Source organism: Giraffa tippelskirchi, chromosome 7, assembly GCF_054371585.1.
Source record: "Giraffa tippelskirchi isolate mGirTip1 chromosome 7, T2T-mGirTip1v1.2.pri, whole genome shotgun sequence".
Taxonomy (NCBI): domain Eukaryota; kingdom Metazoa; phylum Chordata; class Mammalia; order Artiodactyla; family Giraffidae; genus Giraffa; species Giraffa tippelskirchi.
In genome coordinates, this window is record NC_137281.1 from 159,715,040 (window position 1) to 159,729,453 (window position 14,414).

General features: G+C 48.6%; 1 protein-coding gene and 1 long non-coding RNA gene across 24 annotated transcripts in view; one reads left to right on the forward strand and one right to left on the reverse strand.

Annotated features, from left to right (window-relative positions):
- Window positions 1–240: 240 nt before the first annotated feature.
- On the forward strand, window positions 241–3,987 carry LOC145513869 (uncharacterized). Its single transcript, XR_014059723.1, has 2 exons — window positions 241–320; window positions 3,513–3,987. It is a non-coding gene; the product is annotated as an uncharacterized LOC145513869 (long non-coding RNA).
- A 5,844-nt stretch (window positions 3,988–9,831) lies between these two features.
- The window catches only part of FOXN3 (forkhead box N3), a 538,038-nt gene continuing 533,455 nt past the window's right edge, over window positions 9,832–14,414 (reverse strand). For all 23 annotated transcript variants that reach the window (XM_081510806.1, XM_081510807.1, XM_081510823.1 and 20 more), the window contains one exon: window positions 9,832–13,183. In XM_081510806.1, the coding sequence (XP_081366932.1) occupies window positions 12,652–13,183 (532 nt within the window). In that variant the 3' untranslated portion in view covers window positions 9,832–12,651. The remainder of the gene's footprint in view (window positions 13,184–14,414) is intronic.

A 14,414-nucleotide genomic window follows, 5' to 3' on the forward strand; every position in this document is an offset into this window, starting at 1 on the left:
AAGGACATACCTAGTTATTTTATCACAGAGCTGGCGGCCAACAGCAAAGATCAGTAAGAAACCATCCCATGGGAGGGGCGGTCGTGTCTGCAGATGGCAAACAGGCTCTTAGGTAACTTCTCACCAGCCAACAGAGGTGAAAAGAGGAGACACGCGGGCAAGAGGAAGAGGAAGACAAAGGCTATATTGATCTTCACAACCAGTATTTTGTGTCTGGAAAATACCACCCACTACTGAGAAGTTTGGGGAACATATATCAACTGCCACTGAGATGCCCATGACTCCATACAGCGGGTTTTTGGAAGTGACCATGTTTGAAGGTAGGAGCCTTATTTTTCATGTCTCCCTCGCATCATCAGGATTGGCAGATAGTTGCTGAAAAACAAGGGTGGGCTGACTATGATTGCGAAGGACAAAGTCTATTTTATTTATTTATTTATTTATGTTTGCTTTAGAGAATCATTTTATTCCTCTCTACATGGAAAAGTCTATTTTAAAACTTCCTAAATTTATTTCTTTAATTCCTTCTCCATACTTTCTTGTTTTGGGTTGCCTTCTCAGACGACGGACGTTCTGGATGCTTAAATACATAGGCCATGCTGGATAGTGTCAAGTATTTAAAAACAAATAGGGGCCAGAAGTAACTAAACTCAAGCTCTGAATGTTTTAGAAAGAGAGCTCTTGACTTTAGATGTATTTGACTGTATTTAGAGACGAATCACACGCTAGATATGGCAGTGTTCTAAGTGGGCTTGCACACGAAATGCACAAATACCACTCAGCATTACGCTGGAACTTCTTTTTTCAAAAAAAAAAGATTCATTTACGTAGCTGTACTGGGTGTTAGCTGTGGCATGTAGGATCTAGTTCCCTGACCAGGGATCGAACCCCGGCCACTTGCATTGGGAGCATGGAGTCTTAGCCACGGGACCACCAGGGAAGCCCCTGCAACTTTCTGGCTGTAAACAGAAGACTGCCTGCAAACTTCAGATCCATGGTCTCCATGCTATCCTTGGGCAAAATTCTTGGACGGATTATTACAGGAATGTTTTGTGAGCTTTTCGCAAGGAAGCCAACTTTGGCAGTGGACCAAATCTAAGGAGGTAACATTTATAGAGAGAAAGTCCTGTGCTCTGATCCAAGATGAACATCTGGAGAAGTGGACCAGCAGCTAGGACTTAGTTGTTTTAGTTAATAGCAAGCTCAACACGAATCCCTGGTGTGAGATGACTTCTGAAAAAAAATGTTTTTGCGTCTTTGGTGATGGTAATAGAAATAGAGGAGCTAGAATGAAGGAAGTGATCGTTTCTCATCATCAAACTGGGCTCAGTTCTGACCACCAACTGGGTCATGTCCAGAAGAAAGAATAGACAAAACCTGGAATATTTATGCTGGACAAGATTTAGGGAGGAAATTATTCAAACATATAAACGGCTGCCATGTGCAAGATGATTTACATTTGCATCTTGGTGGCCTTTGAAGTCCTAGGAACTTCAGTCAAACATTTTAGGGGCTGGAATGTGCCTCAGTATAAGGACAATTGGTGTCTGAAGATGAGACCATCTGGGGTCAGTTGATATGGTTGGTCATTGTGACTTCATTTAATGGCTAACCAGGAACACTGCTAGAAAAGAGACTGTGATTCTAATTTCTTTCTCCAACTCTTCAAGTGTCAATTATAGATGACTCAGAGAAGAGAGAAGAAATGGCCAGTAAATTATGAGAAATCATGTAACTTTTCTAGTGATTAAATGAAAACTCAAACAGTAATAAATTGTCAATTATACCTTGATTAAAAAAACAGCAATAAAATAATACCTTTGTCTGGTAGGAAAAATTAAAGAGAAAAATGAATTCCAATACTGGTAAGAGTGCAGCAAAATTGGGGTTTTCATTCATTGCCGTTGCCACTGATGCCTTTTGGAAAGCCTGTATATAAAGTACTGTAACATTGGTCACACTCTGTTCCAACAGGCTATCTAACCAAAAGGCAAGTTGTAAATATGCAAATAGCCACATGTCTGAAAATCTTCATTGTGGCATTAATAGAATAGAGCATCACCTGCCAATGCAGGAGATGCAAGAGACTCGGGTTTGATCCCTGGGTTGGGAAGATCCTCTGGAGTAGGAAATGGCAGCCCACTCCAGTATTCCGGCCTGGAAGGTTCTGTGAACAGAGGAGCCTGTTGGGCTACAGTCCATGGGGTCACAAAGAGATACAACTAAGTGACTGACCATGCAGGCATGTAAGCAACGCAAACAATGCAAAGGAAGGTAACAGTTGGAGACAACAGGCCTCCCACTCAACAGAGCGCTATGGATCATTTACAAAGATTGTCTTTCTCGCTATAGCTGTAGGGAAAATGCATAAGACATCATACTAAGTGTGTCCATCTGAGGAACTGCCAGCAATGAAATTCTACCGATGTGATGACTATAATCACATATCAAATAGACGGATATGACAAAAGACAAGAAGGAAAATGCCCCCTTGAATCCAGCTGCCACTGGCCAGCGGCGTCACCTTGGGCAAATCCCTTAATTTTTCTGTACTTCAGCTGCTGGGTCTGTAAAACAGGGAGTTTGGACTTAACGATCCCTAATGTCCTTTTCAGGTTTATGATGTGACTAAAATGGACCCATTTAACGAAGAAGCTGCATGCCAGTGGGTTTAAGACGTCAGCCACTGTCTTGTTTTCAGATTTCCCTCATCACACAGTGCTTCTTCCATATTACCTATTTTTAGAAATCAGTTTTTAGATGAGTAACAGATGAGAAAAAATAGAATTCCTTGATCCTTCTCAAATAAATTGTTGCATCTCGAAGGAGATTTGGTCATATGTTCCATAAGTGCTTTATTATGGAGCAACATGAAACGTCAGGAGACTATCCCCAGACGCCCGCGAATGATTTCAAACCAAGATACTATTGCTATGAGTATTATTTATAGCACTCTTCTGGAAAGTTTTATTCACATGAAACAAAGGGAAGAGGTGGACAGCAAATAAACTGATTTATTCGCTTATATTTGAGTCTTTTAAAAAACAGTCCTTGGCAAGTTCCTGAACCCCTAGTTTTACATCCCAATCGATTTAAAAATGGCCAAAGCACATTTATGTCTGTGCACTTACAGCGGGCCTTCCCAGGTGGCTCAGCGGGTGAAAGAATCCTCCTGCAAGGCAGCAGACGCCAGAGACCTGGGTTTGATCCCGGGGTCGGGAAGATCCCCTGGAGGAGGGCATGGCGACCCGCTCCAGGATTCCTGCCTGGAGAGTCCCACGGACGGAGGAGCCTGGCGGGTGGCTGTCTAGGGTTGCAGAGTCAGACTGAAGCGATGGAGCATGCACGCAGGCGCTTACAGGACCATTTAATTCCTAGGTGACAGACGTGAGCTTTCAGACGATAAACAAAAGCCTTCTAATCATACCAGACTGTCTCTGAAATTGCTCTCGTCTGTTTGGAATTTTCTAGAAGGATGATGGTTTCTTAGTGCAGAACCCTTCCTTTCACAGGCAGAGCCGTCAAAAGGAGGTGAGGAGGACCTGGTGCGGGCATGGTGCTGCTCCCGGCCGTTCACCCAGGGCAGCCTCAACGCACTGACGCACTGCCTGACCTGTGTGGTCCCCGAGGCACCCGGGATGGGGCGGGGCGTCCTGTCACTGCCCTGAGGATTCACACAGCTTTGAAGGCAGTGTTGTCTGATCTTTTCCAAAAACAATCCATTTTCAATTGTCTAGGAAGAAGTTTTAACAAGCAGAAAGAGGCCACATCTAGATTACCTAAACGTTAGAGGAGAACTTGCATGCTACTTAAATATGCAAATAAAGCATCTCTCCAGCAAATAATTACATCCTCAAGGCAGAGTCCAGAATCTTGTAGTTTTTGCTCAAAGGAAACCCAGGACATTAGATATACAGTTTCCCAATGCCTAGCACCGAATCGCCAATGCTGCTATTAAACCATGGAATGAAAGTCACTTACGGAATGTAAGCTTCACTAGTACTTTTGATTTCTTCTTTCTTCACACTTATGCCAAGCTGCTTTTAACATTACTACAGTGAAGACCCTGGTCATTCCTTTGCTTCCCTCTTTTCGGGGAAGAGGAAGGCAGCGGCTCTGGCCCCACTTTGATGGGGGCAGAGGACGCAGACGGAGGGGCAGGTGAGCACAGGGAAGGGGGTAAAGCTGCTTGAACACGTGCAGAAGTGGCTCAGGGCCAGACCTGGTGCTGTCCTTCAGGCCAGTCATCTGGCGATACGCTGAACTAATTCACTAAGACTGTCGCTGCTGAGCCCTCGGGAAGCTCTTCTCCAGGAAGACGGGCCCTGGCTCCTCTGGGGGCCCTCTAAGCACCCGAGCGCATGCCCTTCTCACCTCCGCTTCTATAGCTTTAAGTCCCCGACAGACGGGCCCTCCTTGTCATTGTGGTCCAGCAGCCACCGGGATGGAGTGGGTGCTAAATGAACGCGCCCCCTGGTTTTAGCTCTGTTTATTCATTTGGTTTCGGCTGGCCCGGGTCTGGGTTGCCGCGGGCGGGCTTTCCCGGGTTGCGGTCCTCAGGCCGCTCACCGCTTGGCCCCTCCGGTTCCGCAGTGCGGGCTCTGGAGTGTGCCGGCTTCAACAGCTGGGGCGCCCTGGCTATGTTACCCCAGGGCATGTGGGGTCTTCCCGAACCAGGGATCAAACCCGTGTCCCCTACATTGGCGGGCAGATTCTTTACTACTGGGCTACCAGGGAAGTCCCCGAATGCTTCTTGAATTAATAAAGAACAAAAATACTCTGCAATACCTAATAAGGTGAGTTTGACTTCGGTGGCCGTTTTATTCTGCTGTGATGCAGTGTGATTTCAATCCCATCGTTTTCACCTGCCTCCTTTCCCACTTATATCATCTTCCAGTTGACCCCGCTGGAGTCTTCACTGCAGGTAACAAACACCTACCAGATTCTTCCCCCTCTCTTTTGTGGAACGGTCAACATCCCCTGGAGGTCAGAACAGAATTTTGGAGGTGTCATCAGAAGCTGCCTGCCAATGCAGGAGATGCAACAGACTCAGGTTCAATCCTTGGGTCAGGAAGATCCCCTGGAGGAGAAAATGGCAACCCACTCCAGTATTCTGGCCTGGAAAATTCCATGGACAGAGGAGCCTGGCGGCTAGTCTAGGTAGTTGCAAAGAATCGGACGTGACTGAGCATGCAAGTCCTAGTCTATCATCTTGACAGAGTTCCCTCAGATATTCTGATACTCTAACTGGGCGTCTTGTCTGCAGATATTTTGAGAATCACTTACGGAATGTCTGGTATAGACCTTTGATGGTGGTGGCCACACTTTGGTATTAAGCCTTACCCAACTCGGGCAACTACCCAGTTCAGCCGATTTGATCCAAATGACTTTCTGCTTTCCCTCCTAATCAATTTCCCTGAAATGTGAAAGATTTTTCATCCAGGAGGGAACACCACTGCTCCGAAGGTGGAAAAACAATGCAAGTGGACCGGCAAACCCACCGGATCCTGGGGTGGCAGTTTGAGGTCTGCTGGGAATCCAGCCCAGCAGGCCCTGCTCGAAGTGACCTTCCAGTAACGCCTTGAGCATAGGAGGTACACCCGTGTGGGGCCCAGGTGAAGGCGGTGGAGGTCTACTGGGGTCACTGCTGCTGCGAGATCTCCGGGTCCACACAGCCCACTAGCGAAACTGTCAGAGAGGATGCAGGGCTCTGAAAGCACGCCCTTCCCCTCCTCCGGCACCGGTCCTGGTGCCCTGGGCCCCAGGACTGCTCCCAGCCACTATTCTGCCACCTGGCTCCTTCTGGGCTCCTGGGGGCGTGTGTGGCCCTCGAGGTCCGAGCCTCAGGGTTCGGCAAGTTATCCTCAGAAGCCCGAAGGACCTGGGATAGGCTGGCAGGCTCCAGCCCCATTGTATAACTTTAGTACATTGCTTGACAACTTCCAAACAAAACGCAGTTTGTCTTAACCACAAGTTCATGGTGGGAGGCCTGCTGTCCAGTCATTCTTTAGGTCAGACCTAGAATTCTCCTGAGACCCACAGGTGAGCTCGGCCTTCCGCAGCAAATCTGTGTATTTGCAAAAGGTGTGTGGTTTTCTACTGAGAAGGAAGCATGTATGAGAACAGGCTGCACTTCCCTGGTGGCGCAGCGGTAAAGAACCCACTTGCCAATTCAGGAGCAGTGGGTTTGATCCCCGGGTCGGGAAGATCCCCTGGAGGAGAAAATGGCAACCCCCTCCAGTATTCTTGCCTGGAAAATTCCATGGACAGAGGAGCCTGGCAGCTACAGTCCACGGGGTCGCAAAGACTGAGCGTGACTGGACGTGACTGAGCACAACACAAAAGGCAGGGCTAAGTGCCGCGGAGGCTCTAACACCAAGCCGTAAAAAACGGCACACACACCCTGCTGCAGGCACAAAATACAGATGATTTTACTGCTGAGCGTTTGCTTACGGAGACGCAGTGCACACAATACTACGTGGCAGTTTTCTTCAATTGATGCAACTCAGTCATTTTTATTGCAACTGGAAGACAATACATCACAGAAACTTTATGGTAGGTCTGGGGGAAAAGTGTTATTTACAATAAATGATGAAATAGTTTGTCTTTGGCAATATGATTACATACGAAGGATGCGAAATGCAAGTATGGATGCCTCCAAAGCAACACCATCAGGTCCCTCAAGGTGGGCGGGCTGTGCCTGCTTCCACTGTTCCTCTAGGTAACACAGACCAACTGAACGTCACTTTCTCCTTTACGGTTCTCCCTTTCTGTTCATGATATTGGCAGTTTCATACAGAAAAAAACACCGACGAAAATTGGCTTTTGAAAACTTATTACTCTAAGTAAATAAACTTGGCCATGGAGGTCTATTGGCCAGAGGTCAGACGACCCTAAGTATTGAGAGTAAACCTCTTGTCTTCTGATTGCTTTATCACTGTTATTTATTTTTCTGTAAAACAAAAACAGAACTCAGAAATGTTACAGAATCAGAGTATAAAAAAATGTACAAGTGTATAATGCTTCCCAGACACACACGGATACTTGTTTCCTCCACATTGTCACCATGGCAGTGTAAGTAGTGAGTGTGAATGACAGCAGGAGACTGGTTACTGAATCAGCTGTGTCGATGGCTCGACATACATACTCAAGAAATGCTGAATGTTTAAATAACTGAACTTGTGCTAAGAGTTTCATCTAAAAAAAGGGAGGGGTTGGGAACTCAGGCCACAGTCATGAAAGGATGAAAGACATTTCTAGGTTTGCTAGATTCACCATATCGAAGTCTTTGCGAATCCAATATGGAATATTAATTCTTTGCAAAAAGTAGGGAAGGCTGTTCTCAACTGTTGCAAAGGAAGTGGAAAACACTGCTGTATCTATTCCAAATAAATAGTCTTGATTTCAGCGCTAACAAAACGGACAGGAAGGGTACTTGTGAGCACGATCACAGTTAAGTCAGAAGTGATCTTTCACCCAGGTCTGATTTCAAAAGTAGGACAGACAGCAAAACGCAGCACCATAGACACATTGGTTTCGGCCGTTAAAAGATGGATCGTTTGAAACATCGGATTTTCCTTCCTTAATTTTTGGTCAGTGACGCTAGCACTTGTTTGCTGAACTGTGGAAGAATTGCAAGGTCACACACATTATTCATGATAAAGCAACGGAGTCTGTGCTTAATTCAAGAATAACCAGTAGGGGGCAGAGAGAGCAGCTGACCACCATCACCGGCGCGCTCTCCAAGGAAGGGGGGCTGACAGATGAACCACAAAGGCAGGTGGGTCTATACAGAACACTGATCGCCATGTGCACATCCTCATGGGACTCCAGGAACGGGAACACCGCACGACGTACATACTTTGATTTACACATTCCATTACAAGAAAGAAAAAAAAGACACCATTCCAACTTGGTAACTGTGTTAACTGCAATATAAACCAAAGTCCCGAGTTTTGGCAGGTAACTAAAAAGAGGGTTATCACTTAGGTTATATAGCAAAAGTGTTGATGTATATTATATATAGTAGTATAAATAATAAAAAAGTATTATTTAAATTAGATCACAGTGCTGCGTTATGTGCATAACAGTGTTTGATATAGTATTCGAGCTGGGACCTACGCCACGAAGGATTGAACTGTCAACACTGGTAAAGTCACAATCAAGAGGGGACACGGAGTTCAAACGTGTTCTTTTGGTGGCAAAAAAAAGGAATCCTGAAGATGAAAGAAAAACACTCCTCTACAGAAACATAAAAAAGAAAATGGCAACATCTGGGCAGCTGTGATCCACCAGAAAGAAACGAGCCCCAACCTGAATCAAGTTTAAAGGGAAAGAGAAGTCATACTGAGTTGAATCCAGTCCCGTATGGAAAACCCTCCCATGCAGGGCACTTGTACAGAACTCTTGATTCCTCCTCCGAGAGCTCTTGGGTGAGGCTGGGGGCCCACACGTGTGCAGTGCGGGGCGGGGGTCACCGAGATGGGGGGCCGGTCGCCATTTGGGACTGAGCACTCCAGCTGTGCCCCAGAACTGAGCTGGACACAAAGGCCATCTGGAAGATCTTCACCCTACAAAGCCCACAGCGCGAAGCTGCCCCCCGCTCCCCACCCCGGGTGAGACGGCCTCCTCCAGCGGCCCGTGGTATTCCCCGCCGCGCCCAGCCAGGGCCAGACACCTCAGGGCCTCTCCAGGGGTAAAAACCAGCTCTTGGGAGAAGCCTCCCACAGTCCTGAAAAACGCGGCCCCAAGACTAAAATCTGCCACAGCTGTCTTGGCCAGGGTTTTCTCAAACCACCGTCTGGATGTGGGGTGGGTTCACTTTAGTTTCAGATAGACAATCTGACCAAAGAACTCTTGAACGTATATATATATATACTGCTTAGAGGGGGGGAAGGGAAATAGGAGCTTAGGGTGTAGCATAAGGCTGGGAAAATCAATGATGCAGACCCTTCCCACAAAGTACTAGGTAAAGATAAGAGACAACTGTAATAGCATAAAAATAACTTTCTATGTGTATATCATTTAAGAAGAAAGAGCATAGTCTCCTCTCTTAAATGTGTCCAAGGACTGACAGCAAGTAAATGCGGATGTCACGGTGCTGACGTGTTCACGGTTGTTTCCCAAAAGCATCTTCAAATATTGCTATAGTTCCCCACTGGCCCTCCCACCCCCCGCCCCCCGTGAGTATGTGAGATACTGGAATGACACATGAAACACCGTTTCTCCCAGCAGGAGAAATCAAAGCAAAAACACCACACCCCTTGGACGGTGCTCAGGTGATTTTTGTCAAGACTGAATGAGTACAGAGGGTAGTTTGGAAGCTAAAAGGACACCTGATGTTTGGGAAGAAATTCCAAGACTAGAGTGAATTACACTTGAGCAAAATATTCTTTCACAGATAGGCTTGTGCTTAAATTCTCTACTGCTCTTGGAGGAGGGGGTGAGAGAGGGCGTCTTCTGCCCCCGGGCTTGGCAAGGACATGGACAACCTCATTCCGCGATGAAGTCACTATGAACGGCCACATACACATCAATACTTTTTTTTTTTTTCTCAACAATCAAAATACAAAGTTAAACACAATTGAGCCATTGTTTTGGTTATGCATAATGTGTATGCCTCCAAAAACAGAAGAAAAATAGAAAAAAGTACCCTCACTAAAGTTTCCCCTAGGTCTCCCAGCGGCTCCTGTGTAGGGACTGCAGGAGACGCAGGAAGTAACACTTAGAAAGCTGCCCGATGAGGTATTTATGCAAAAAGAGTGGTTCTGGAGTTAAGAACACACTTTTATAAGATATTTCTCTATTTCTCAAAGAGATCAGAAAAGTAAATCACACACATTGCATTTTATTATTTTCTAAAAGAGGCCTTTGCTCCTTTAGAAAAAAGGAAATGAGGGGAGACAGCCCACCGGTGGGGGTCGCCATCAGAAGGAACCCCCGCCAGAAAAAGAGTCCTGGATGTTTGTCTCTGCCTTTCGGGAGGGAAGTCTGGATTTGATCTGGGAGGGCTGGGGGACTGAGGTGGGCTTGGTGAGCGGACACCACCAAGTGCCGCCCGGGCCCGCAGCTGCGGATGGCTTTTGGGGTGTCAGACATTTGTTTGGGGAGACGGAGGGGACAGAGCGCCTCAAGAAGACACCCTGATTCCCACCTCTCTGCACCCCGCACAAGCACGCGGGGCGCACTCAGGTTCAGCAATGAATCTGGCCTCTCTGTTCGTTTCCAGCTCCTCTCACCAGCAGCCCAGAGGAAGAGGCCCGCGGGTTCACTTCTCCCGCCGGCCCGGCCGACAGAGCTGCGGGCCGTGCCTGGTGCGGGCAGATGGGCTCCGCAACAGCCCACCCCGGCCTGTTTTAAAAAATCAAGATCACCCCAGTCCCCTCCTTCTCCCTCACCATCGTATCTTGAGAGCAGGTGTTTTTCTGTTTTAAAATTCCCTTCCGTGTGGACGGAAGATCAAATTCTTTTAGAGGTTCCTCTGATCTCCCTAACTCCTTTGTTTTAGGCAAAGGTAACAGGAGTTTTTTCCGGGCCGTGTGCCGTCACCTGGGGGTCTGAATTCCGAGCCCACAATCTAGGTGGGCTTCACTCCAGGTCGGTTCAAGCACCCGGGTGGTAGGGACGGCCGCCCCTCCTTCCCGCCATGAGCCGGCCTCGCGGGAGAACGTCTGGGGGCTGGTCCTTCCCAGGCCCGCATCACTCTCTCCTTCAGGGAACCCTAGCTCACACCCTCATCCAATAAGGCCCAGTCGTGTGTTTCCCCTTCTCCTGGCAAATTTGCATAATCATTCACTGCCTTTTCTCCCTAGAAACCAAATCCTGGTCCTGGTTTTCTCAAGTCAGTGTCCCATGATTCTCTTGATTCTATCATACACACTCACTACTCAGCTTGCCCTCAGATTATTGCGTCATGGTAAACAGGTACAGACAGAGAGAAAGGACACACTTTTCAACAGAGAATCCGAGGGGTCGGGGGCTGAAGTGCAGACAAGGCTGTGGAGAGCTCCGCCATCCAGGCCCTACCGGAACACGGAAAGATTTTTGTATTGCAGAGTAAGCGCCCCAACAGTCAGAATTTGTCCCTGAAGAAGGTTAAACCTTAAACACCTGCTTCAAAAAACCAAAACAAAATAATCGGAAAAAAGGAAAAAAAAAAAAAAACGAAAAAAAATTAAAGGAAAGGAAAAAAAAAAAAAGGAAAAAAGAAGAAAACCAAAAGAACCTCTAAGCCTAAGGGCTTAAAAATTAGAGGCATAGCCTTTTCTCTATTTTCTATATTTATATGAAAATAATTCATGCTTCATGCTAAATACATTATTTACCTTACAAGAACTTTGTTATTTTTGAATAAAAAAAAAGTTTGTGTTTTTGTGATTTTTTTTTTCTTTTTTTCAAAGGAATTCCATGCATTGTGGATCAGAAATTTCTGCTGGCTACACGGCTGAATGTGGAAATCATTTTGATTTTTGCAAAGATGATCCTGACTGACGTTAACTGCAAACTCCACTTTGAGGGCAGTACAGGAGTTTTTTCTTTCTTTTTTGCCATGTTTGACTTTAGTTTGTCCATCAGTGTGCCTTCCATGTTTTAAAAATACACCACAATACTAATGGCAGCTTCCGTAGCTTTTTGTTTTCACTCGGATCAAATGATTTTGACAGACAGAAAAAGTTTTGTACCATTATTTCCTTAACAGCTATGGTAATTTCTTGGAACTCGATTTTCACTTGGGCAGTTAAGAAGACATAGCTTGTTTTTTGCATCAGGTTTTTTTTTCTCCTTCGTGTGTGTGGTGTGTGTGTGTGTGCACACGCGCACGTGAGCAGGACCAACCTTCAGGCTTATGGCTTGTGTAACCTTCTTTTCATTTAATACAGAACAGAATCCAATGATCAGCAACATCATTAAAAACTGACCCAGTTTCTTCTCCTGAGTCGCTGACACCCGTGAACAAGGGCGGTCCAGTGTTCGCCTCCGGAGACACTGCCGGGCTCGTGGTTACGAAGCCCAGAGGACTGGTGGCCGCCCTGCTCCCACCTCACGCTGCGTGCCTGGAGCCACGCCAAGGCTTCTCCTGGCACCACCTGATGCCCAGTGCCACGAGCCTGGGCCTGCTCCTAGGGGGCCTGGGGGTCCTTCCGTCTCCTCAGTTGCCTTACATGCGCTCACTCACTGACCCCGGCTGGGTGCACACCCTGACCTCTTAAACCTAAAGGTTGGGCCTGATCGGTGGTGACCTTGCACACGTGCCTTCTAGTGCTGGGTGTGTGTCCCCGTGGCATTACCGCTGCGTCCCTGTGGATTCAGCCGCGGGATTCTGAGACAAGCTGGAGGAAGCAATGGTCATTTTGGCTTTTTCGGTTTTGTCTTCAGGTAATGAAAAGCTTTTGTAAAACGGCTGAGTGTCAATATGAGTTCTATGGCTTCAATCTCCTTTAAACATAAAATTCTTAAGGGTCCAAAACCAAGGGGGGGGGGCGCAAATTAAAAAAAAAAAAAAAAGGAAAGAAAAGAAAGAAAACCAAACCAAAGGAAAAAAAAAGAAAAAAAAATAATAAATTGCTGATATTGCCACAAATCATTAGAAATCTCCTGACATGCTGAAACCAAATGGCCGTAGGTTCAAAACAAATCAGTGACTTGTTTTTGCTAATTTTTCGTGGTTTCCTTTTGCTCCTTCTGCCCCTTTGCCGTCCGATTGGTGATGTTGTTCAGGCAGGACCGGATGCCCGCCAGGTGCAGCAGCGACCCCGCCGCCTCCTTCATCTCCTCGTCGTCGCTCTCGGGGGGCTTCTCCGTGCGTCTCTTTTTGAGGGGCAGCGTGTCGCTGGGCACCTTCCGCGCCTTGGCCGAGGGCGGCCGCTTCTTGTGCGGGGGCGCGGGGCCGCCGTCGCCGGGGGCCTCCCGGGGGCCGCGCGGCCGGCCGTCCTCCTCCGGCTCGCTCTGGCTCTCGCGGCTCGGGCAGCTGCCCTCGCTGCCCTCCGGGGCCCCCTTGGCGGCAAACTCGTCAGGCTCGTCGGCAGAGGAGGACGAGACGGAGTCGCTGGCGGGCGAGGCGCTGCGGGCGGCGGCGGCCTTGGCGCTGCTGTAGGTGTGGTCCTCCTTGGGGTCCCCGCTGACCACCGGGGAGCCGCAGGCCGGCTCGCTCTCAGTCCGCAGGCGGCAGCCGGGGAGGCCGTTCCTGCAGGACGGGGGCGAGAGAGGACACGGGTTAAACCCCCTGCGAGCAGACCCCCCGGCAGCCCCCCGAGCTCTCGGAGCAGACGTGGGGACGCGCGGCCAGCGATCTGCCAAACAGGAGCCTCGGCCCTGAAGCTGAGGCCCGAAATCCGGCACCTCCCTCTTCCCTGCTGATCTCTCGCCGCGGACACGGTCACTCCATTCGTGCGGCTGAGGCGTCAAAGCAACGCTCTTTTGCTGAGACGGTGGTGGAAGCACAATCTCTCTTGTTAAGCCATAAAAATCAAGCTGTGCTGGGTTTCCCGTGCCCACCAACGCGCGGTGGAGATACCACCGGGGATGCTGGCTGGGTCCTGCAGAGGAAAAAGCCTGCTCTCCTCTAAAGCGGCTCCGCCCGGACTCTTTTGTCAGAAGGCTAAACCGGGCGTTCAGGGAAAAAGAGGCACCTGGCACGGGGTGACAGCCCCCCGCTCATCCATTCACGCCACCCCGCACGTGGATGCGCGGCCTTAGAGGGGCTCCCGGGGAGGCAGCCCTGGCGGAATGAGACCCAGACACTCACAAGGATGCTCACAGATGATCAGAGAAGCAAGTCATGGTTACATAGACGCGACACCAACAAGCTACCATCTACTAAACTGACCACCTGCCAGGCACCTTGCTGTATCTGCAGAGATGATTGCATTTAACTCTACAAGGTGGTTATATTAGCATCCTTATTCTATAGATGCTAGAAGTGAGTTCTGAGGAAGTTTGGTAATTTACTTAAAGCTGCACAGCTCATCAGAAGAGCAGGGATGGGAACACAAGTCTGACTCTCGAGCTCTCTGCAACACCACCAGAGGGGTTCTTGCTCTCTTCTGATTCGCCCTGTAACTAGATCACCTATGTATTCCCAAAAGAACCCAACAGGACCCGTCACACCTCCGAGTATGTTGTCATGTCCGTATGTCTGAGCAGGAAAGGACCTCCCTTGTGCTTTCTTATTGGCAAAAGGGACACAGTATCTGCACCCCCCGCCCCGCTTCACGGGGCTGTGGAACGTGGGTGGATGCCTGCCGGCGTCTGGACCAGCGAGGACCGTGATGCCTCCTTGGGGTTCGGCCACACGCTGTGTGGACAGGCGTGGATCCTCTCTGCTCGGCGGCTGTGGTTCCATTGCTGCCGGCGCGCGGGAGGGGCTGGCAGGGAGGCGATCGGGGAGGTGGTGACCAGAGAGGAGCACTCAGAGG